The sequence below is a fragment of the Gymnodraco acuticeps genome, unplaced genomic scaffold, assembly GCF_902827175.1.
Source record: "Gymnodraco acuticeps unplaced genomic scaffold, fGymAcu1.1, whole genome shotgun sequence".
Classification (NCBI taxonomy): Eukaryota; Metazoa; Chordata; class Actinopteri; order Perciformes; family Bathydraconidae; genus Gymnodraco; species Gymnodraco acuticeps.
Genome location: NW_022990042.1, coordinates 3,832,244 through 3,857,524, shown reverse-complemented (window position 1 = coordinate 3,857,524; position 25,281 = coordinate 3,832,244). Strand labels below are relative to the sequence as shown.

At 38.7% G+C, this 25,281-nt stretch overlaps 1 protein-coding gene across 2 annotated transcripts; it reads right to left on the bottom strand.

The window, feature by feature from the left end:
- Positions 1–910: 910 nt before the first annotated feature.
- LOC117545510 (discoidin domain-containing receptor 2-like) lies at positions 911–25,186 on the bottom strand. 2 transcript variants are annotated; one of them, XM_034215311.1, is made up of 17 exons: positions 25,067–25,186; positions 20,375–20,480; positions 19,191–19,293; positions 18,086–18,323; positions 16,986–17,133; positions 15,631–15,733; positions 14,828–15,011; positions 10,298–10,538; positions 8,592–8,657; positions 7,589–7,725; positions 6,573–6,783; positions 5,605–5,822; positions 5,237–5,364; positions 4,335–4,553; positions 3,287–3,521; positions 2,121–2,270; positions 911–1,472 (listed from the first exon to the last, which is right to left on the bottom strand). In XM_034215311.1, exons 2-17 carry the CDS (start codon positions 20,457–20,459, stop codon positions 1,338–1,340), a joined length of 2,601 nt encoding a protein of 866 aa, XP_034071202.1. In that variant the 5' UTR covers positions 20,460–20,480; positions 25,067–25,186; the 3' UTR covers positions 911–1,337. The 2 variants fall into 2 exon arrangements, with proteins under 2 accessions (XP_034071202.1, XP_034071203.1); XM_034215312.1 differs by lacking the exon at positions 25,067–25,186 and adding an exon at positions 21,872–21,905.
- Between the last annotated feature and the right edge of the window lie 95 nt (positions 25,187–25,281).

Here is a 25,281-nt window from a genome sequence, read left to right as displayed (position 1 = left end):
TTCGTGGTGCAATGTGTACATTATCTTTATGTTGCAGCTGGTAAGGTAGTTTGAACTGCTGAGTAGCTTTAAAGGTCACTTATTATGCAAAATCCACGTTTTCACGTATTTTTTACTTAAACATGTGTCCCCTCTGTGTAAAGAGATTCTGAAAGTTACAGGAAAAAAGATTCACTCACTTTTTGTCCTGATCCATTTATATCTGTCTGAAAATGAGCTGATCAGACTTTGGCCAATTTATGATGTCATAACGATTTGTTTGGCTTGTGTAACCATTAGCCAATCACCAACCAAGGTAACCCCCCCCCCCCCCCCCCCCCCCATATCACCTGAATCTCCTCTTAGAGCACCATTGTGTTCTTTTTAACTAAATCTCTCTCAGAGGGGCGTGGGGAGGGGCTCCTTATTTTCATCTAAAGTAACAGACAGAGAATCAGCACTTTGGAAACAGGGCTGAAACAGAGGGGATTATGGGTAATGCTGCAATGATCTGTTTGGTGTTTCAGAAAGACACTTCAGACACGTTTTGTATATATCTGAGACCTATAATATATTGATGTAAAACAGTATAATAGGGGAGCTTTAAATGTGACAATATATAATGAGTTACTTTATAGTTTATAGTTTTGTAAGAATAATCTAAATGTGAAGTAACTAGTAACTAAACCATTCAAAGTAGAAATAGCACATAATGGCAATACTTGAGTCTAGTAAAGAACAACAGTAAATGTAGCCTACTAAAGTATGTAATGAAAACAACAAGGAAACTGACATATAAGTAAAGATGTATTTTCTTTATTAAAAGACTCTTTGGTTTGACTTTGGTTTACTCTTTGCTACTATTCAAAGAAATATACACTTTCTGCAAAAGTCTTTAACATGTTTATAAAACATGTCTGAACAGCTGCGGAGTAAAAACAATATTACCATAATTATAATGTCATTTGTTCACCTTCAAATTACAAAGCATAAATATAAACATTCATCAAAATCCCACCTGTATTGACATCCTCTAATAAATGTGCAATAGAATTAGATTAGAAAAAGAATCAAAATAAAATCTATAGGATTACGGTAGAGTACTCTATAAATAGAAATAGAAAATCAAAAGGAATTAAAATAAATACACAAAGGAGTGAATAGTGCTAATATATATGATATCTACAATATAAAGCTTTGTTCAAGTTAATAGCTTGTTCTCTTATCTTGTTATTTACAGCGCCATTGTGGCTAACCAGTTTAAAAAAGATGGACAACATTTGATGAGCTCTTTACGAGACGAAAGTCATTCCAAATAAATCCAGACTGCATGGCGGAGGGATGATGTTTTGCATTTGCTACGCCAGGCTCTCCATCAGCTGAGTGTGGATGTCCTGGAAGCTCGGCCTCTGCTTGGCGTTCCTCCTCCAGCAGCTCAGCATCAGATCATTGTAAACTCTGTCCGGACAACACAGAGGCTTCGGCAGGTACACCTGGGAGCACGAGACACAATGTGACAGTAGGATTCATGATTAATGGGGACATTACGGGTGAGAAAAAAACAACCATTTATAGATTTCACCAGGCTTGGAGAGGAATGGAATACATGTAACAGGATTAAGATTTAGGATACAAAACTGTATTCTATTACAGGTACATACAAAAAGACACATTCAGATTACTTGTTCATTAAAAAAGAATGACGATTGCTTGCAGGGTTACAATGTTACATAACATTTAAAAAAACAAAACTGATTTATTAAGATGTGTTGAGTTTCTTGTAAGAGGAGCACCTTTCATTAAACTTTACTGTTTTGTCGGCCCATGCTTTTGTTCTTTTATTCATTTCGTATTCAGTAGGGCATTTCAGTGTGATCAGATTGTATTTTTGCTTTGATCCCTCTCCCAGGACTGACAAGCGTGAGTTATGTGTTGCGTGTGTAGATACAAAGAAATATTATAAGAAAACCACATAGATAATCCAAATGACAAAAATATGAATGTTAACACATATAAAAAACAAAGTCAAAAATATCCCAGTTGCGGCCAAATAATATTATGGTGGGCGTCAGGCAGGACCACGGCACAAAGAGAACCGAGACGATCAGAGCTTGTTCTCTGGAGGAAGTGTAACTGCTCACCTGCTTGCCCTGGTCCCTGAAGAACTCTCCTGTGTTCTCGATGACCTGCTCGTCAGAGAGCTGGGAGTACGGCTGCTTCTTACACAGAGTGAGGATCTCCCACAGAGTCACACCGTAGGCCCACACGTCACTGGCCATGGTGAACTTCCCCTGAGAGAACAGACAGCAAGAACAATGAGCATCGTCTTCATGTGGAAGCTGGTTTGTAATAATGATCACAGCTGCTATATAATGAGCAATCACAACTTCTGGATGTATGCTCAGGTTCTCAGGGAAGCCTTGTTTACCTTTATTTATATTTGATTGTCCTTTAGTTCAAACTGACAGAAATAAAATAAGTGAGATTAAAAGATAGTAAAATATAATATAAGTAATTGTAAGTAAAATGTCCAATTAAAGATGAAATCAAATGTAAAAAAAAGATCTATAAACATTGTATGTATTGCATTTTTCAATTGAGTGTAAGGCTGCCAAAACAATTATTGTTGCCAAAATGATTCACCATAATGATTGTGTTGCAATGTTTAAAACGAGGGGAGAAAAACAATAACGATCTTTGTTCATTCATCTTTTAGTTTGTTCTTGTGTAATTTGTCTCTTTTTTGGCAAATAAGGTTAGATGCCCTAAAATAAGATGTGTTGTTAACACAAGATAAACACGACTTGTGGATAATACATGTGTAATTACCCCACTTGTGAATTTCCCAAATTCTATTTGTCAAAAAAACGTGCTAACAAGAGGCCTTTCGCTCAGCGATGGTCTTGCAGATCCATGCGACCATGTTTTAGTGTGTGTATAGCCTACCGGTAGCTTTTACTTCTGCCGAATCATAAATGTGATATTAATATGTTGTATTACCCGGCTGAAAAAAACATGTTAAGTATCATAAACATGTTTTCCACATATAGTATTTTCTGCAAAATTCAATGGAAAAATCCAATTGATTTGTGCTGATTGAGCCCTTGCAATGCTAACTTTCAGATCAGCCTACTAACATACGTCCTCGCTGCAACGCTCTATATTCAATACCTTGAATCCTGTAGTTTGACTGTAGTCCAATTTAAGATGTATATAGTAAAAGCCAATGAACAACCATTTTACAAGTCTTCGAATCCAACTGGACCAACAGGACTGCTTTTTTCTCTTCCTCAGGAGCAGCGCTCACCAGCAGGATGCTCTCCCAGGACATCCAGCGGATGGGCAGCACGGCGCGGCCCTGGATCCTGTAGTAGTCCCCTCTGTACAGGTTCCTGCTCATGCCAAAGTCAGCGATCTTTATGGTGTAGTTCTTCCCCACCAGGCAGTTACGGGTCGCCAGATCACGGTGCACAAAGTTGAGAGAGGACAGGTACTTCATACCGGACGCAATCTGCACAGCCATGGCGATGAGTTTACTGTAGCTGCAGAGGCAACACAGAAACAGAACACAGTTGGAAATATGGTAAACATACAGTAGTGTTCAATGTTGGGGAGTAGCATGTCATTTAACTTGAACTATATTTTGCAACTGTAAGCTTACATTTTGGCTACATTCATAATTGCATGGTAATTGAAATGGGGACATTCGTTTGCTATGTTTGTGTTGGTATCCACTGAAAATAAATGTTGGGCTTTCAAAGAAAAAGGAATATTGTATTACTATTATTTTAACATTGCTTCTAAACGTATAACTGTTAATACTGCATAAAAAGGTCTGAAGCAGTTTTAGCTGTTAATAGTGTACAGATATTGTAAGATATTTTCCGATATTAGAAAAGGACCAGTGCAAGTTGGCAGGGGGTGAAAAGTTAGGACGATTGTAAGGGCCCGTGACTGACAGGGGCCAAAACTATTTTAGAACATTAAGAAGTAACCTTTCATCATTCATCAATAACAGTGGCGAGCCGTGACTTTTATACCTAGGCCCTCTGATCCCCCCCCCCCCCTTCCCTCGAAAAAAAAGAAAGACAAATAGTTATTACGTCACAGCGTATACTTCAGCGGAATATCAAAACAACGGCCAGGGGTGCAAAACACATCAATGACAGCCTGCCTGTTAGTTGACTAAATAGATACATATTTGCAGTTTAAAAATACAAGTTAAATGCAATTATGAATCAACGGTATTAAAAGAGTTCAGTTAAAAATAAAAGAGAAAATAAGGAAACTGTGAAGCTGAGAAAAGAGGTCAGGTGTACAGTAAATGATAATGTATTGTTAGTGTATGAGCCCACCTGACCATACTCTCCCCCTCCTCTTCCTCCGGCTCTGCCTTGTCTCCACCAGCGGCCTCCTTCAGTCGCAGCATGCAGAGGAACTGGTTCAGGTCTCCGTTCTCCATGTACTCTGTGATCATACACAGCGGGTCGGTGTCCACACACACCGCCAGCAGACGCACGATGTTGGGATCCCTGAGGCGGGACATGATCCGGATCTCCTTCAGGAAGTCGTTCCTGCAGCACAGCGGGGCAAACTATTGTCATTTACTGCTTCATTGACTGAGATTGTCACAATAACATCATTTTAAACCTGATACGACACTAGTGCAAAATGCAATACTTGACATTTATTTCGACACAAGAGGAGAAAGGGGAGAAAAGGAACACTAAATGTTTTGTTTCTCTTTTATTTTAAAAGAAAGTTATTGAACACATACCACACATCTAACTGTGTTTGTGGTAATATTCTTAAATATGTTCCTTACCTTTAAGGCCTACACATCCTTATATCTATATATATATTTTTCTTATGTCTGCCGATTCCAATTGTCTGTCTCTCTAAGAACTATAGTTGACACACACAAACATTTTTGTCATTTTTCTTTCATGGCAAATGTAAATGTAATTTTGTATTCATAAGGAAAAGTTGTTACAAGACTTTCCCTTGCCCAAACAAATCTCCAAATATAAATATATTACTGGACACATAATGTTGTTTACTAAGTTCATCCTAAGGTTGAAACACTCACTGTAGATCTGTTTGTTTTGATATGTTCGGTACTTTCAATACTATCGAAGGTAGAAGTAATGTGAATGGTAACAGTGACCTTTGACTGAAAAATAACAACCAGCTGGAGACGAACGTGCTGAGCCCCTTTGTATATTTTTAATTTAACCAAAAAAGATGAGCCTTTTACCTTGCATTCTTGTTGGCATCTTCCCGCAGTGTTTTCACAGCGACCAGCAGAGGGGACTCGTTGGTTCCCTCTATGGACAAATCCTCATCCAGAAAGTCCTGCATGCCCTCGGCCTCACACAGGTGCACCTGTTTTAAAAGCACTTTGTTAGTCCATCTCCCACTTGGCACCACTCAGAACCATGAGTTTAACACCACTTCGCGTTGGCCACTTGTCAGCATGTACTCTATTTTCATGCTTTACCACACTATCACTCAATCTTTCAAATGAGAGCTTTAAAGATACATCATCATAACTTCAGGAGGAATATTCTTTACATATTTAAACGTCCAAATCAATGCCAACAAACATTAAAGCAACAACATTACTTCTCCAAACTGGCCCTCTCCCAGTTTCTCCTTGAAGGCGAGCTTGTGTCGGGGGAACTCTCTCATGGAGGAATCGGTTCCAGAGAAGAGATTCATGTTGACGGCCGTGATGGAGTAGCAGTCTGCAGACTCCTGGAGGCTGATGATGTCCGCCTCCGCATAGTGGGGGGCTCCGTCCAACCCGCTGGATGCAAGAGCTCTGGGGGAGATGCTGGGTCCTGATGAGGTGCACACACAAACACACACACTACAGCACACAGATATGTCATCTTTAAATGGTATGGGTAATAAGTATTTAAACATGTGTTCGGTCTAGACTAAATAGTCTCTGAGAGAAAGGAAACCAATGATGCAACTGTCTCAGGGTTGTGGTCAGTTGCAACATCTCACTTTCTTTTCTTTCAAATGTATATTATGGACGATATGTCATCTGAAAATAGGATTGGTTATTTGCCGACATATGTATGTTTGATATATGAAAAAAAGAAAGCAAAAAGTGTTGCAACCAACCCTGATGTGTGTTGCAACTGTCCCAGATTTGGGGTCACTTGCAACATCTGCCTTTTTCTTCTTTTCAAATATAAATTGTGAATGATACAGTACGTCATCTTTAATTGGTATCAGTATGTAAATCATTGAATATATAAACATTTGGTTGGTCTAGACATATTAGAATCTGAGTAATGGAGAAAAATGCTAAAAGTGTTGACACCATCCGTGCTGTGTATTGCAACTGTCCCAGGGTTGGGTCAGTTGCCAGATCTGACTTCTTTCCGTTCAATTATATTGTGAACGATATATGGAATCATCTTGAAATGGTATGGCTAACTACAAGAGATATGTACGTTTGATATATAAAACAATGATTCAGTTAGATCGAACATTTTCTGAGTAACAGAGAGAAATGCAAAAGGTGTTGCAATCCTCCCCAGTCTTCCCCTATTTACGCATTGTGCTCTCGATCTTACCGAGGTGTTCCGTGGACTGAGCGAACTCGGGGAGTTTCCGGATGAGGCGGGAAGGCTCCTGGTAGTCGGAGCAGAGGGGGAAGATGCTCTCGTAGGTGGAGTTGGAGGTGGAGCCGCTATCGCTGGTCAGAGAGGAGTGGAGGGAGGAGAAAGCCTGCGTCTGCACCGCCAGGCGAGCGGTGAGTTCATGGTCCAGCAGGCGACGGGAGGCCTGTGGAGAGAAAGTGGAGGTTTGTTGTAATGGGAAATCGGTATTGGATGTCCGACTTGTTCAAAAAAGAGGACATTCTTGGAGATATTGTAACTCAAAGGGTTCCTAACCTTTTAAAGCATCATAATCAAGGACTTTTTAAGGACAACATTGCATTGCTAACGTTTTCTTTCTCTCTTGTTTTCTGCTGCTGAACCCATGTCTTTCAACTTTGATTAATAATGCCCACATGTGACTTCTTGAGGCAGGAGCGAAGACATAATGCAGACAGCAGAACCTAGTCTATTTACTAATATCAAGTACATTTGATAATAGTATAAAATAAATCCCATTTCCAGCAATTTAAATCACTTTGAATGACCCAGGCTTATTTGTATGTATTTTCCCAAATTGTAATAACAATATTTTTTTTAGCAGAACTATGTGTGCAAGAACCAAAGCTAGTGAGGTAGACAATAACAACAATTCAACCTGCAAATAAATAAATATATATATAGACATATTGTTGATATATTGTTTTGGAATTTGTGTCGAATCCATCATTTAAAGTATGGGATGACAGAGTGTGATGCATAAATACAGGAATATCTTATGCTTTTGTCTCCACATCACCACCTAAGACTCTGCAACAAGTTATTTAATGCCAATACACCACAGGCTGCTGATGGCATTGTCCGCCTGCTTGAAATCGACTTCCATGTGACTGCAGTCAATTCCAGCTCATACAGCTGGCTTATAAAAACAAGACCTCTTATTGATCTGTTTGGTCTCAAAGAATGGAATGAATACATAAAATACTCCTCACCTTCTCAAGCATCTTTTGCCAGACCTGCCTCCACAGGATGATGACGATGATAGCCAATAAGATTGCTATAATAGCTACCAGGCAGCCAATCAGGATCCTGGTGTTGCTGTCGTCCACTTTATGAAACGGATCCTCTCCTAACAGCCAGAGGAGGTTGAGTTATTTCATCTTATTAAGAGTACATCCAACACAAATGACATTATCATTGCATAATCTGCCTTATGTTTCGTTGAAGATACAGAAAGAGAAGTGACATCTATTTCCGTCAGATGTCTTCCTGCCTCTCTTCAAAAAGAACTACTTAGATATGGGAAGACTTTAATTTGATCTGGGAGCCTTCTATGGATTTTATGGAAAATAAGGATATGTCTGAAGCATTGAACAGCAAGGAAAAATAACCTTTCATTTATTATTATTATTATTATTATTATTGTATTTACTATGTATTTTTTTTTTACATTTATTTAATTCAATATTAGTATTACCTTACCATTATGAGTATATCTTCCTTTTTATAAATGTTTTGTCAGTCAGTGTATTTTGTATTCAATCATTTATTTTAGCACTGTTGTTACATTTGTTTTCTGTTGTTTTATTATTTGTCTTTTAATGTGAAAAAATAATAATGACTGGCAAAAAAAGACAATTTCAGATACTATCAGCAGGGGGCACTGTTTGACCAGAGAACATTTGAGTTCAACTTGGAAACTAACCCACACTTTTAGACTGAAATAAATCACTTTCTTTCATAGCATTATGTATGACACCAATCCCAGCTTGACTTTATTCTACATTTATAGTTTTTTAAGTTATATTTGTAGGTGACTGAAGATTATACTGGACCTGTGTTTTGTTTACCACTACATCACTTCCTAGCATCCGTATATCAAACCAGCCTCCACTCCCTCCTGCCAACATTTCTCTCCCCTGCCTGAAAGTCACTTCACCAAAATTACAACTTTTACTTAAAGGAAAACAAATCCTAAAGGGTTTAGTTTCTGACCTGGCAGTAGGTTTGTGGGACGTCCATGTTTGCGAGGAGTCAGAGATGTGTTGTACACGGCAGAGCCTGAGAGAGAAAGAAAGAGAAGGAGAAGCAAGGTTAGACTAGAGGAATGGTGCAGTAAACATGCTGCCATGTAAAAGCACAACATGTCATATTGGGCCACTTGGGGTCTCTCAATCCAAACAATAACAAAATATAAGGCTTTGTTGTGTCCAATGCTGTCATGGAAGTCAGCTTCAGTTTAGGATTTCTTCATTGTTTACCCTTTAGGAGGTTTTTACCGTAAGCCGAATTACCCCCAGAGATCTCCTGCTTTCAAAAACAAACAGACCGACTAATTAAAAGGGGGGGAAATAATGAAAAAAGCAGTTGCACATAAAAATCAGTGTTTCTCCAATTCTGCTCTGCATATAAAGGATGTCCCATGGGCTGCGAGCCAAGCTGTCGCTAATGTTTGTTCAGCTTTTTGTCTAATAAGATATAGTAGGATATAGATGTGCATGAGATTTTAATCAAGAGCTGAATTATCCCCAGAGGTCTCTTCCTCTCCAAAACAAACAGATTTACTGATTAAAAATGACAAAAGTAATATAAACAGCAGTTTCAAATACACATTTTTGTTTCTCCGATGCTGCTCTGCATATAAGGGATGTCCCATGGGCTGAGAACAAGATTACCACTGTTTGTCCAGCTTTTCCTCTGAACGTGTAAGATGTACAGTACATGTGCAGGAGATTTGAACCAAGAGCCGAATAAACCCCAGAGGTCTCCTTCCGTCTAAAACAAACAGACTAAGTTTGTTTTAAGTTAAAAACAACCAAAATGTGTAATTCTACGGAGCCCCCTAGGGGACACGGAGAAGAAAAAAAATGTATTTAAAATTAAAAAAGAAAAGAAAAAGTTTTGCGAGATATCACAAAGGTTTTGCGATATCATCTCGCAATACTTTTCATTTAGCTCAATGTACTTCCTGGTCAGTTCGGCTGCTACGTCAGCACAGAAACCACAACAATGGAGCGGTTCGCGGTTCATCGATTTTACTTTGAGCTTGGCCTTAAATATAAAGATATAACATCAGTGCTTGGCAATAGGCACGGGTTTCACACATAGACTGTATATATAAAGGGTTTCACATAAGTGAAGACACCTCAAGAGAACACTCAGAGCGAGGGGACATGCACGTCCCTCTGAGCTGAGTTATTGACAGATTCAAATTTCGCGGATCAATAACTCATGAACATAACGTTGTAAAAATACAAACAACATGACTTTACAATCATAGCAAGGTAGAGAACGAGCTACAGAGTCGTTTTTATCAGAACAGTTCGATACGCGCCGTCATCCGAGCTAAACATCAAGAATTGGTCACAATCTGCAGCTGGAGGAGGGAGAGGAGTGCTTAGGGACCGTCTACAAACTGCAACGGGGTTTTGCGATATCTCGCAAAACATTTTTTTTTCTTCTTTTGTTCAAATAAAAAAACATTTTCTTCTCCATGTCCCCTAGGGTGCTCCGTAGTAATTCTATAGAAAAATTGACTTAAAACGGGTTAAAAAGTTGACAGCGCTGACACAACAGACCAATATGTTGAGTTTAAATACAATTGGAAGCCTTTGGAATAAGCTTACATTACAACAAAGACATTTGAATGTGTAAATATAGATATTACTAATATTATACTCAGAGAGGACATCCCATCTCACCTGACTGGAAGGCCACCTCACTCAACAGCATCCACCCGTCGCTGAAGTGGAAACGACATTTGATGGCGCTGGCTGTGCGGTCACCGAGGGGAACAGTGATGAAACGGGCGCCTTGGCTTATGCGGTCCAACTCGGGCCTGAAGGTCACCGGGTCAGACTCCCAGTCCGGTCCCGAGCGGAAGTAGCAGGTGGCCTGACGGAACATCCTCACCCCTCGGCTGAACATGTTATTACAGTGGACCTGGGGGGTGGAGGTGGGATATGTAGTTTAAACCAAGCAAGATCAGCGTACTAAGAGATGTATCCTGCAAATATTATGATGATAAAACTTACAAGGGAATTAGCTATTTGTTGCTCTACCAATTGTTAAACATCAAGAATTGGTCACAATCATGAGGTTATGACATAATTTGATTAGTACAACATTCAAACCTTACGGTACGTCCACACAACAGCTTTTCAAAAATCTTGGAGCTGGGCGTGTCTGAAAGCTTGGGGATTTTTTGCGAGCAACGCGACCAACAACCAATCACATGAATCTCCTGCCCCCGACATACAAAGCAAAAAACCCCGGGGATTTTATGCGAGCAATATATATATATATATATATATATATATATAAACTCCCCAAACCGGCGAAAACCTACCAGTTTCACCCACTGTCTCTGCCACCTCCCTCCATGCCTGGTTCCTCCGGTTTGTATCCCGTTAATAGTTCTGGTCGTAAAGAACCGGGTGATTTGCTACCGTAATTTCTCGTTTGGAATATGAGGAAATGAACTGCGGTCTGGTTCTCCCTGCTTACACGCGGTTTGATTGGCTAGAGCTTCTACTGTCAGATTTGCATAAACGTGATTTGATTGGCTGACGCTTCCAGCTCAGCTTCAAAAGTTGAACATTGCTCAACTTTTGAATCCTGGAAATCCTGGAAATCTTCGCTTCGCTCCCCCACAATGCAGTTCTGCGAAAAGCGAGGCAAAGTGACGTCATCCCCATTCAAAGTCAATGGGCAGAGAAGCGTTGGAAGCGGTGGAAGATTCGTCTAAAGCTGTTGTGTGGACGTACCGTTAGACTTTATACATATTTTCATATTCAACAAGACTTGTGGACTTTAAACAGCTTTTGTAATTTATTTTATTTCATTAACCTGTACTTTTCTGATACTGTATGTTCATGTGCAATGCCAACTATAATATGTAAAAGGTTGAAGTTGTTAGACCTAGATATGGTGTCAGATTTGGGTCAATATTCTAGCGCGCAAAACAAGCTACTCACGAGCTACTCACGAGCGGAAAATGTGCTTTTACACGCGCATTAAATGACCCTCGCGCACATATTAAACCCCCGCGAGCGCCTATGTGCTCGCTCGCGAGAGAGACAGCCCTCTTGCTCCCTCGCGGGAGTGTCAGCCTCACTCGCTCGCGGAGTCTGTCTACGCGCGCGTGAAAAGTTTCTGGCACTTTGGGGCGGAGCCACTGGACTTTGATTGACAGCTGCCAGGAAGCCCGGAGTTGCCAGGTTTGATAAATGCCTGAACTACCAAGAGCCGAGGAGTGACAGCTGCAAGATCAGTTGGACGAGATTGAATGGTAAATGTGTCCATAAAAAACTATTATATTCGTAAAGTGTACAGCTAATATATATATATATATATATATATATATATTAATTAATTAATTTTATATAAAACAATATATTTTTGAGTGGGTTGTATCTGTCGAAAACTGCTAGCTACTGTCTGCTGTATGCACCTCCCTTACGAAATGAACTATAAATGTACTATAGTATTACTATAGTATATTATAAGAGTTGTATAGTGTCCTATAGTAAGTTTGTAGTGTTCTGTAGTATTTTTCACCAGCTATTCTTTCACACACAGTGACGTCACGAGCTACCCACAATGCAACGCGCGCCATATATATATATATAAATACCCCATTTTTCTGGAGGTGCAAAAATCCTGGAGGTGCTAATATAAACAGCTAGCTAACGTAGCCAGGCAGAGCGCACTAGGTTTTTTTTCTGAATTAACGACCGAAGAAATCGCTGCATGTCTTCGGATTACATCTCTGGACTTGAGGGGTGTGCTCTAGGTCGTTACCAGCGTAAACTAGACCTGTGTGGATTGTCGGATTGCCCTTACAATGTATGGAATAACGACCCTCGAAAGTGGCCTTCGGTCGATTTTGGCAGCATCTACATCTATCTTCTAGAAACACCAGGTGAATACCCCACTTGTCACAATAATATTATCATGCCAATGCATATATGTGGTATTTTAGAGTTGACTATATTGATTAAGGCAATAGACTATGATATTCTGCTTGCACCTCGCATGAAATGGCGGATACCGGAAGTACGGTGTCGCCCTCGGCCCAAAACCCGTATGTGTGTGTGAAAGAATTGTATTACTATAGTTTTTTCTGTAGTGCCATTTTATTAGCTATAGTAGCCCTATAATATTTCAATAGTAATACTCTGTATCTAGATCTTTGTAGTATTCCTATATTATTTTAAATAGTATAACTATAGTATAATATATAGTGTTTCTGTAGTTGTTTTTTAAACACACTATAGAACACTCCTAATAGCATGATATTGTCATAGTGAATGCATATTATTACTATAGTGTTTGTAAAAGTATTACTATAGTGTTTTTGTTGGTGTTTCCGTATTAAGACTATATTATTTTAAATAGTACTACTATAGTATAATATATAGTAATAGTATGATGTTGTCAGAATGAATGCCTAGAATGAATGTAATTGTTGTATATCAAATGAATTGAGATATATATATATATATATATATATATATATATATATATATATATATATATATATTAGCTGTACACTTTACGAATATAATAGTTTTTTATGGACAATTTTACCATTCAATCTCGTCCAACTGATCTTGCAGCTGTCACTCCTCGGCTCTTGGTAGTTCAGGCATTTATCAAACCTGGCAACTTCGGGGTTCCTGGCAGCTGTCAATCAAAGTCCAGTGGCTCCGCCCCAAAGTGTCAGAAACTTTGCGCGCGCGTAGACAGACTCCGCGAGTGAGGCTGACACTCCCGCGAGGGAGCAAGAGGGCTGTCTCTCTCTCTCTCTCTCGAGCGGATAGCCTCGCGGGGGTTTAATCTGCGCGCGAGAGTCATTTTATGCGCGTGTAAAAGCACATTTTCCGCTCGTGAGTAGCTTGTTTTACGCGCTAGAATATTGACCCAAATCTGACTCCATACTAGATGACAGTATGAAGCCATGCTGCAGTGATGAGCTGTATTTTCAGCTAAGCTATATTAGTGACACAGATGTATATTTGAATGTGTAAGTGTAATAAATTAGCGGTAATGCAGATCGGACATTATTCACCAACTTGACGAAACATGCGCAGCATTTTCTGTAAGTCTCATATTATTGCAGATCTGCTGAAAGCTTTCTTACCAAGTAATATCTTATGGAGTGTTGGATAACATTGTTAAAATAAGCAGATACAAGTGTCCATTGATAGTTGGCTAACTCTATGTTCCCCAAAAATGTTTCCATTGTGTTTTGAGCTTCTTGCAGTGTATTTATTGTTTGCTTGTTGAATGTTTTCCAAATGCTGTGCATGTGTTGTCAAGTTTCTTAATTTGTATGTGTTTTAGCACATTTGTTATCGTTTCTGATGCTGCAGCGCGTTTCTCCTAATGGACGTGTTTTGGGCCGTTGTAGCGCGTTTGCACCTGCCGGCCACCGTACTGTACCTATCCCTTTACTTGCTTTTTACATGCCACATTGCCTTTGCACATTATGATCCATTGTGGTGGTTGTTGCTCAAGGGCTAATGGGTGTGTACCAATCAGATGGTTGGATCCCCAGCCCCAGAATCTACATGATGAACTTTCGTTGGGTAAAAGTGGATTTCCATATAGCAGGTAATGTAAAGTGGATTCATCATTCAGCAGCTGGGTAAGAGAAGATTGTTGAAATCCACCTGGATCCATCTTCTTTTTTAACATATACACATTATCTATTCTAACATTTGGGCTGTCTATGTTGCAAATGTATTATCTTTTTAAATCTCACTGAGATCCACTCCCCTTTCTTTCCAGTTAATTGTGTTTTTTTAGGAGTTTTTTCACACACTGCATGGGTCTTATAGGGTGTAGTATGGTGTTGTAAAGCCCTTGACAAATGTTTGTGATATTGGGTTATATTTAATTAAATTGTATTGATTGATTTGTCCTTAAAATGGTGGGGTAATATCAGAGAAATGTATCAGAATGTTTCTGCATGTAGCCAATGAAATCTGATCTCTACCACAGCACGTACCCATGATAAATAGTCCAATTAAACTGAAAATATAATTTTCATACTGCAGGGCTATTTTACATGATTTTATACATTTTATGTCTCAATAAAATCTACAGCAGCTACAGGAGATGGGTGCTTTCCCGGCACAGAATGTTAGTGGCTCAGCATTTTTTTAAGTTATTCCACTTTTTCACTATGAAACCGTTTACTGTCCCCTACAACGACTCCTCCTCACCTTCATGGAAGTGAAGTTTCGGACGCGGTCGAACTCAAAGATCATCTCCACGTAACCTTTGGGGAGGCTCTTGTTGTTCCAGCCCAAGTAGTCATACCCCGGCCACATGCCGTATATGTGGCTGTGCAGAAAATCATCCAGTCCCCAGGTGCCATCTGTCAGCTGGCCCAGGCCCTTTGTCAGTCTACCAGAGGGAGAGGGGGAGAATATGAAGAGTGAAAACACAAGGATTGAGAATTATATTCATTGAGGAGTCCAGAGATCCTTTAATTCATGAATCAGAATCAGAAATCCTTTTGTCCGTCCCACTACAGGACATTTAGTGTTACAGCAAAGGGCAAAATACAATTATTAGAGTAAAACTAACATTTATTATATAAATAACTCAACATTGTGTTGATAAAACAAATTAAAATAACTACAAATCCAATAAGTAAAAGTACAAAAAGAGCAAGTGTGCCATCCATGCTCACAAATAAATTAAAGATAGGTATTTACACTGTTGTCTCATGTAGTTCAAAAAGTACTTTAAACAAAGGGAAAAAAACACTTGGTATTGAATAGTAACGGCTATACCAGGCTGCTACTCGAGCAGCACCAGAAGTACTCGGATATTTAATGATTACCGGTATCAGAATGTGGTTTTTGCTTATAATACGTTTTTTATCTCTTCTGGACAACTTATTTCCTTCTGTTGATGTGTCCTGCTTCTTTGTTTTATTGTGCGCATAAATAAAACCTTAAAAATCAAAAACCTCTATATCAGATGATAAAATGATGTGGATGACCAAAATAAGGCCGACCTTTCAGCTGATGCTCCGTCATACACAGAGTCATTGAAGTAGACATCCAGGCCTCTGTAGATCATTTGGTGTCCCTCTGGAATGGTGTAAGACATCAGGCCATCTACAGGGGACAGGTCAGAGGTCAGATATGAATTCACTGAATGCTTATAGTGGTGTAGTGATGACATATTTCTGAAGGCCGACACAGAGGTTAGCATAGCAAAGGCTCCCTCGACAAACAACGATGGAATCTTTGCATTGTAATATTGCAGAAAACAAGGTAAAATGTGTAAGATATTTACAGGTTTTCTTCTGCACGTTAATCTCTACATATTAAACCCACTTTGTGAATTTTAAAGCATCAGAAGTTAAAAGCTAACGGCTGTACATCACCACTGCTAAGCTAACGGGCGGCTAACGGGCGGCTAGCGGGCGGCTAATGGGTGGCTAACGGGCGGCGTGATGACGTTCAGTTGTCTCATTGAGCCACTTGTTTGACATTCACCAATGGGGTATTAACTGATGTATTTTATGTTGTAGAAGAAAATGTGAAAAAGTCTTAAGGTTGTGTTTATCATAGATCCTTTTTGAGGAATCTAACCAAATACAAATACACGTTAAAAAAAATCTTGAGGGAACAAGAAGTGGTCGAATGCTAACTGATTTTTGGGTTTTAGGACTCATTCCTGCACCACTCTAAAGGATATAATCCATTGGATTGTGGATTTGAAAGATCATTCACATTAAAATGAATACAATTATTTTGAAAAACATTTATTTTTGAATGAATCCTTTATTTGGGCCTAACGTGATTCTTGTATCCTCCAATTGTTAAAATATGTAGCTTACACACAGAAAAAAGGGTTTAAACATGTGAGGGGACCAACATTTGCATCATAGCCTACGTACATCTATAACCCAGCAGTTACCCTTTAACTTGAAATATTAATAGCAGTGGAGTTTGCCTTGATAAGCTAGCTATGTTTTTGTCATTCTAAAACAAGGCTTGAAAGAAAATAGATTCTTTGTGCATGGCCATATTTGTTTGCTTTCCAAGCCAACGCTGTATCCTGATTTTCAGCAATAAAATAGAAAATGACAAAAAAATACAAATAAATATTGAAAGACATTTCATTAAAAGGCACATACAGTAGCATTTGCTTAAAGACAGCTTCTCGCCATATCTGCTGAGACTATTCAGTTTCCTGCACCTTGTGTGCATTAGGAATAATAGCCTCCTTTTATTATAGGGCTTAATTATGTTTAACGGCTCTAGACATGTATGTTGATTTGCTGTTTTAATAGTATAAAGGTTGCTGACCCTTGGACTAGGTGATGTTTTCACACTGTGTATAATGGACATGATGACTAACCCAGCCATTGGCAGCCGTAAAGCTCCACTCTCATGCACACTATCATGGAGTGGTCAGTCACAGGCATGAAGCGGACGTAACGCGCTATGATGGGCGGCTCCAGGTCCTTCAACACCACGTCGTACGCATTCCTGTTCCCCTCGATGACCTGTAGACGCAGATTGCACAAATATGAGGGACTGAGAGAACACATTCAGCATATAAAGTACTCTATTTTCCAATTGTTTGTGAAACCTTAACAAATCAGTAAAGAAATGTGTTTCCTTTATCTCATGCCAGCGCTTTGGGTATTTCCTCTGTCTCTTAATTTCTTCATATTCCCATGAACTCTGCTACTTTCTGCTACAATAAAGATCTGCTTTTCATCTCTCACCAGTGACAAAGGGAGTATTCAGATCAGATCCTTTATTTTCTATATATATATGATATATATATGTATAGTACTCAATTACATGTTAAATCACCCCATGGAAAAGGCTAATTGACTAAAGTACTAATAGAAAAAAATGTACTTTAAAGTGTTTTTCAGAAACATCGCACCTCTTTTACTCTCATTTATTCATTTTATTTAATTTTGTTAAAGCTGATTGAGCTGGGGCACATTTTTAACTATTTGATATATTGTTGGGTAAATTAATCTATCCGGTTAAAATATATAAAAATGAACAACATGTTACTTTATCTATTAAAAGTCAAATTTAGGACAGATTCTGCAGTTGACCTTGATTAAAATGACTATAGGCTATAATATAAGTGCGTTTACAACCCAACAAAATATGTAACATATTTAAAGTTGTTTTGACTTTTTTTGTGGAGAAATGCTACATATACCTTTAACATTGGTAATTTCACCATTGCCTAAACTTCTATAACTGGCATTTAGATAAACATGTTTGTCAAGGTTTAATTAAGATACAAGATGAGTCCATGATTATTTATACAATATTACAGATTCATATTAGCTCTATTTAAAACGTCACATATAATACTGTCATAAACAATGCAGAGTCTCTCAGGCCCTCCTAATGTGCTGAATCAAATGATATAAGCGTGTCTTGAATGAGAAACACTGACAGACAGTGGTATCTGCACATGCTCACCTGCCTCCCCTTCCTATCATGCCAGCCAACCCAGTTGCTGCCGTCGCGGCTGTACTTGATCCTGTATCTCTGGGCGAACTCATTACCCATGCCGTCGGCGTGGCGACCTTGGGTACCCACCAGCGTGATGAAGTGCAGCGAACGCAGGTCCACCTGGAGGTACTCTGTGAGGCCGTCCGGCTCTGACATGATGTCAGGACACCAGGCACCGTCCCCGTCTCCGTTATCTAAATCAACTCTAAAGAGGGGTGGGAAATAAGACAGAGTGACAGAAGGGCACACGCATTAAATGATAGAGGAAGATAAAAAAGAGAAAGTTATGTTGCAGGAGGAAGAAGGACATGATTAAATGTATCTGCTATGCATAAATACTAGCATGATCTGTTTTTGCTGCAGGACAACAGCAGGTTGTGTAAACACTATAATTATTCAAAAATGGTGCCAGTTCATTAAATCTTCACATGAGGCAGAGCTACATTTGACCTTAGAAACAGCTGTTGACCCAACAATCGTACCTTAAGGTTCGTTAAATGACTGTTTGTAAGCTAAATCAATCTGCTGTAAACAAAAGAAGATATGATTAAAAGCTCTTGAATAGCTTCTTAATGGACCTCGAGGTGAGATTGTTTTGTGAACTTTGCATAAGAGATTTGCTTAAAGGATCTTAAAACTTAAAGGATGTACAAATATTATAGGTGAAATACACAAAATAGCTAACTAGCTAATTAGCTAGTTAGCTATCTTATGTATTTGATAATTGTTTAAATAATTATTGTTATTAGAGTTGAAGTTATTATTTTTATGAAAGTACACATTTAATTGCACATCATTTATTCAACCTTATTGTATTTGATTGTTATTTATCAATATTGTTTTGATTTCACAGTGCTTTACAACCAATCATACTATTATATCCTTTATTGTAATTCATAACATTTCTTTTGAATCTATTGTCTCGTTTGAAGTATCCTTTGGCTTCTCAGTCATCTGTGAGAGCTCTTGAAACAGCACTCACCTGTATGAAAGGAGCCATACAAATAAAATGTAATGATTAACAAAGCATTGCCCACAGCAAAGGAAATCAAGTTTTAAGAATAGAACGTGCCTGCCGAATCTGGCAGCAGTGGACTCCGACCAATGGCTGGACGCAGAGATGTCCTCGTCCTGAATCTGTCCACCGGTCATACCGAGGGGATATCGACACATTTCTGCAAACACAAAAAGCATCGCTGATACACACTCTGCCCACAAAATCAATATATGTGTGTGGGTGTGAGACCTGTAACATCATTATTTAATTCTGTGTATTTGCAGAACACGAGGAGTGTAAATTGGACACCCCCCTCCTCCACTTTCTGCAGCCCTGTATGGCCTCTCAAGCCAAACAGAGGCATCACTGTGTAAGTGCCAGTCTAAGCAGAATGAGACGGGAGTGGCCTCTGAGCTCATTTTTCATCCTTTTTCATAATCTTTACCACGCCGTGTGAGAGATATTTTGGGGTTTAAAAGCATTTGCATCTGCTGGGCATTAGCATTTACACATTAAAAGTAATTTTGGCATGAACTGATGCTACATTACAGGGTTAAGATGATTTAGTGACTGTAGCGTACATCTGCTTATTGCATCTACTGGAGTGTGACTGTTTATTCTTTCCATCTCTACCTGCTTATTAACACTCCCGCACTGAACGCCTGACTTTATAGGAGAGTGGGAGAACAAATAAGCCTTTTACTGTAAACATATTCAAAGTGGGAAAGTCCAATGAGTGCATGTGTGTGCGTTTGAGAACGAGAGTAAAGGTGTGTGTGTGTGTCACCTACAATTTCTCTTACTTTATTTTTCCATGAATGCCCCCTGCTTGTGAAAGGTCTGCCTGTTCTGACCATATTTGCTGTCTGACCATTAGGTAAACCACACACCCACACCCACCCACCCACACGCACACAAACAAACACACACACACACACACAACCACCCACACACACACACACACACACACACACACGCGCACACACACACACCCACCCACACAGACACGCGCACGCACACACGCACACACACACACACTACATGCTTGCATTCTAAGCCCACCCACCAAAAAATGGCCTACTAGTCAACATTCTTATCCCTCAGAAATATGAGGAGGGTCTTTGAGCGATATATATTTGAACACTGATTGCTTCAATCCGACATTACAAATGTATCGTAAGGCAAATAAACTCAACATTTCCTTTTTAGCAGACTTTAACCCCTATAACATGGATGTAGAGTAAACATTTCTATTATACCTGGGTTGACTTGACATTGCACAGCGGCAGCCAGCAGGATAAAGACGACATGATGAGAGATCTGTTCAACCTTCATGACCTTCATTTCGTCTCAGGAACTGCACACCTGAAAGTTGTATAAAACTATAAACATCAATGAAATTCAACATAAGACAATATTTAGGTGTTTGGTATATCACGTCATTAGAATCGCAGCAGAAATCCTGTGCTATTAATAGCTTCTCTTAAATGTCTTCTAGATTTTTGTTTAGAGAAAAAATAAGAAAAGATAAATTCAGATGCACCTAAAACATTCTAAACCTTCCTAATCTGGTTTTACCCAGATGTGCCGACAAATCATTTGGAGGCGTGGTCAAGTGTTTATTTTTAGCATAGGTAACACTAAAGGCTATATAAGGGCAGGTGTTGGTCCATTTGCCAATTGAGTGGTTCAGTGATGACGTATTTTCGTACGCTGACCTGGAAGTTAGCATTGCAAGAGCTACCTCAATCTTTAAATCATTTGATTTGGAGTATTTCAGAGAACAAGATTTTAGGCAGACAAACGTTTTGTTCGGCAGGATTATCTCCACAAAATATCACCACTTTTATTAGAATTGGGAAGTAACTAAGTAGATTTACTCAAGTAATGTACTTAAGTTGAGTATTTTGTTCAGCATGTTGTAAACAGTAGCTTGTTATGCTACTGTGTACTTTTACTCCAGTACATATATTTAATACCTTTAGTTACTTTACAGACTGGATTAACCCATTGGAGTCCAGGGCTAATTTGGCCGTTTTCGCATACTTTTGATTTGTCTTACTAAACCCCATTAAGAAATGTTTGGCATGTCAATGTTTGGTATCTTTTTTTTAAGGACAACCTCACTTATATAACCTGATAGTTATTTCTGTCATTTTGAGATACTATATGAACATTTTGGACCCAAAATCACAAAAAAAACAACGTAAAAACTGATTTTGAAAATGATATTATTTTTCATAGGTAACACAAACATACACAACGAAACCATTTGAAAGCTGGAAATACATGGGATGTCACTATGATAATTTGAAAGTTTGATTTAGGTAGCATGAACCTATATACAAATGTTATGAACAAATAACAGGTGTATCCATAGGCTTTTTTCCTTCATTTCTCAAGTTCTGTCAAGTGACACAGTAGGCACAACAACACATTTAAAAGCTTAAATAATGTACATGTGATTTCATTCTGATATGGCAAAAGTGTTATTATAAATATAATACAAATATATATATATATATACACATTATGTACAAAAATCTGTTTTTTCTGTCTTTATCTGTGCCACGCTTCAAAGCAGTTTCTGTCAACTACGACACAGAGGGCAACATCACAGGTTCCTCCTCCTCCATGTCAAAAAACAAGCTTAAAGCTTGACTCACGTTCAGAGTTCTCTTCATTATAGTTGAATCTTCAAAACTCTAAATCTATCTAACTATATCTAAATGTTCAATGTTTGTCTGTCACTTTACTTCAATGGCAGTCTCCCCGCCGTCTCTCTTTGTCTCCCGCTGCCAGTCTTCGTATATCTTCGTCCCTCTCCATTTTCCCGCCGTCTCTCTTCGGTTCCCGCCGTCCCTCTTCGTCTCGCTTCGTATCACTCCGTTTACCTGATTACCTCACCCCCTCCCTGGTAAATACATCCTGTTGAGCAGAATCTACAGTTTCCAGTATTTTCCGTTTCGTAAAATGATAAAATACGGCGAAGATATTAAAATATGTGCTTCCATTATTCATACTTTTGAAATAGTAGTATTAACTTTATATCATCGTATCTCCGTGTTTATTGGGTCTTTTTGCATGAAACAAAGACTGGCATATCGTTTCAAGCCAGTACTTTCCACAGAAATACACATATACATCCTGTTGAGCAGGATCTACAGTTTCCAGTATTTTCCGTTTCGTAAAATGATCAAATACGGCGAAGATATTCAAATATGTGCTTCCATTTTTCATACTTTTGAAATGTATTAACTTTATTTCATCGTATCTCCGTGTTTACTGGGTCTTTTTGCATGAAACAAAGACTGGGATATAGTTTCAAGCCAGTACTTTCGACAGAAACACACGGCAATGGTGTCGGACTGTTGTTTTTATGCGGCACCGGCTTGAACAGGTCATGTGATCTGATCACGCCGGCGTGACGGTCGACTCCAAAGGGTTAATGATGTGAAATATAACACTTAAATCAGACTTTAGTTCCACCTGGAGTAAATTCACAAGCTACCCTGCAGTATACAAAGTCATTCAAACTAGCTGCACCTTTACCAGCTTTGAGAACACTTTCATGATCAATCATTATAAAACATATCATTGTTGTGCACCGCCAAAAGTGTTAGTCAGTCATGTTTCATGTTGTTATTTTTGTATTATTTTTCACTTCTCGTTTTGTTTTGTCACATCTCATTTCAGGTTCCTTGATTCCATTTTCTAATGTGTTCTCTAGCGCTCATCAGCGTCAGCCCCGCCCCTGATTGTTTTCACCTGTGTCTTGTTGTCAAGTGTTTAAATCCCCCAGTCTCACAGTGTTCAGTGTCAGTTCATCTTGTCCTGTCCTCATGCCAGAACGCTGCTCATCAACGGTTGCTCTTTTTTGTTACATGCCTTATTCATGCTCCTGAAACTTATTGTAAGTTTGTTCCTCACGTTGTGAGTGATTTTTTGTTGTGCCTTTGTGAAACCTATTTTTGTTCGCCTCGTGAAGAGTGCAGTTATCTTTTTTGAATATCCTTTTTGGCAAATAAAGTATATTACTTGTACTTTATCTCTGGCTCCCGGGTCGTGAATTTGAGTCCTTTTTTCCCTTGTGTATCCAAGTTCATAACAATCATATATTATTCTGAAATGGACCAATCTGCACAATGAGAACTTTTACTTTTGGTTCTTTAAGTATATTTAGATTCTTATACTTTTTTACTTTTACTTGAGTAACATTTGAATGCAGGACTTTTACTTGTAACAGAGTATTCCTACACTCTGGTACTTCTACTTTTACTCAAGTACAAGAGCACTTTTCTCACCTCTGCTTTTATAGAAGTTGAAGCCAAAATCTAATTGCCAGAATTGAAAGCTAACCCTTAGCTATAAACACCTACATCAAGGCTGCATGACTTAACGTCACCACCGCTAAACTAAAGGTGGCTAATCTTCAGCTTTATGGCGTTTAGTGGGCTTTAGTGGATAGAAGTTTAGTGGACAGTATTTAGCCAAATAGACAAATCGAAGCTTCAGACATTCACTAGTGGGGTATTTACTGACACATTTATGTCGTAGTAAAAAACTTGAACACTCTTGTAAGCTTGAATTACAACAAAGCCTATTTCAGGCAAAGCCTCATTCAAAACAGCCATCGACTTTGAGATAAGGGAACCCAGAAGTGGTAAAACAAGGAACTCATTTGCAGGATTAGGACTCATCCCTGCACCAATTTATACTCTTGCACATGCCCAAGAACTGGAGAGCTGCCACCAAAAATGATGTTCAACTATATGAAGAACAATTTGTGAAATTGAGGTTATGTTCATAACTTAAACAAAGTTAATTAGACCAGAAAACATGTAAATCAAAAAGCATAAAAGCATAAAGCAGCTGATCTCACGTTATTTCCCAAAAGTGTTTATAGTCTTCATTACTGTGACAGACAAATTGTATTTATTTAGCCCAGATATATCATAATACAACTATTATAATTACCCTCAAGAATGTAATAATCTAAATGTGATTATATGATACTAATTTTTATTTTTTTTTAGATGGTTTTCTTGCATTGCACAATTATCGGTCTGTGAAAAACAAGAAGTTATTTTGTTATCTTGGCAAGAGTGCTATCTATCTAGCTATTTATCACTCGTAAAATGTTATCTCACCTAAGGGAAAAGCAAAACTAAGATAATTCCATGAAATAAATGGGTAATAACAAAATAGGAACATATCATGGATACAATACCATGTGTACTGGAATGTAGGATAAGCATACTTTTAAATCTGTGCTAAAATACTATTAAAATACACTAATAATAAAGAGTAAAAACAGGATAAAGCATTTGTAGTAATATAACATTTCAGGAAAGTCTGATCGTTTTATAGAGTTAAGCAGCCCTAAAACCCACAGTGGTAAACGCAGACACAGCCCTCCTTGTAACCCGGAGTATTGCTCTCTCCCGCCGCAGTAAATGTATTTTATTTACCTTGTAAAAGTCCTGTGAGTGTGAAGGCCTCAGTGACTTACGCCTCTGACACACTCGGTATACTCTACAACAACGGCCCCTACAGTCTTTCACATGGTGGGTTTGCCAAATATTTGGGGGGACAGTGTGGTTCTGTGTGTAAAGAATGTTAGAGTATAGCGTATAATAAGTGAGAAACCTATGTCTGGAATACTATTTTAGTAGCATTTCCATTTTTGGAGAGCTGACATGATGATCGCTGTCTTCTGGAAAATCTTTTTTCTGTTTATTTTTAGGTTTATATTACAATAAAACTGACAAAATGTTGTGCCTCATCTACTTTTATGTTTACTTTTTTTCTACTTCAGCCTATTTTAAACCCATACAATGTGTTTTCCTGATATTCCCTCTATACTGAGCTGAACTGACACAAACTTCCTTCAGAGTCAACGTGGACACTGGATTTAATAGCCATTATGAGAAAAATATGGATTGACTTACTTTCGCAAGTTCTCCGCTTGTTATTAGGAAACCATCTATCTTTAGGGATAATCCACATCTACTAAGACTCAATGCATTCAGCACTGCGAGTTGCTGACCTCGTCTTCCATGGACCTTCTGGGAATGGAAAAGACAGAGAGAGAGAGAGAGAGAGAGAGAGAGAGAGAGAGAGAGAGAGAGAGAGAGAGAGAGAGAGAGAGAGAGAGAGAGAGAGA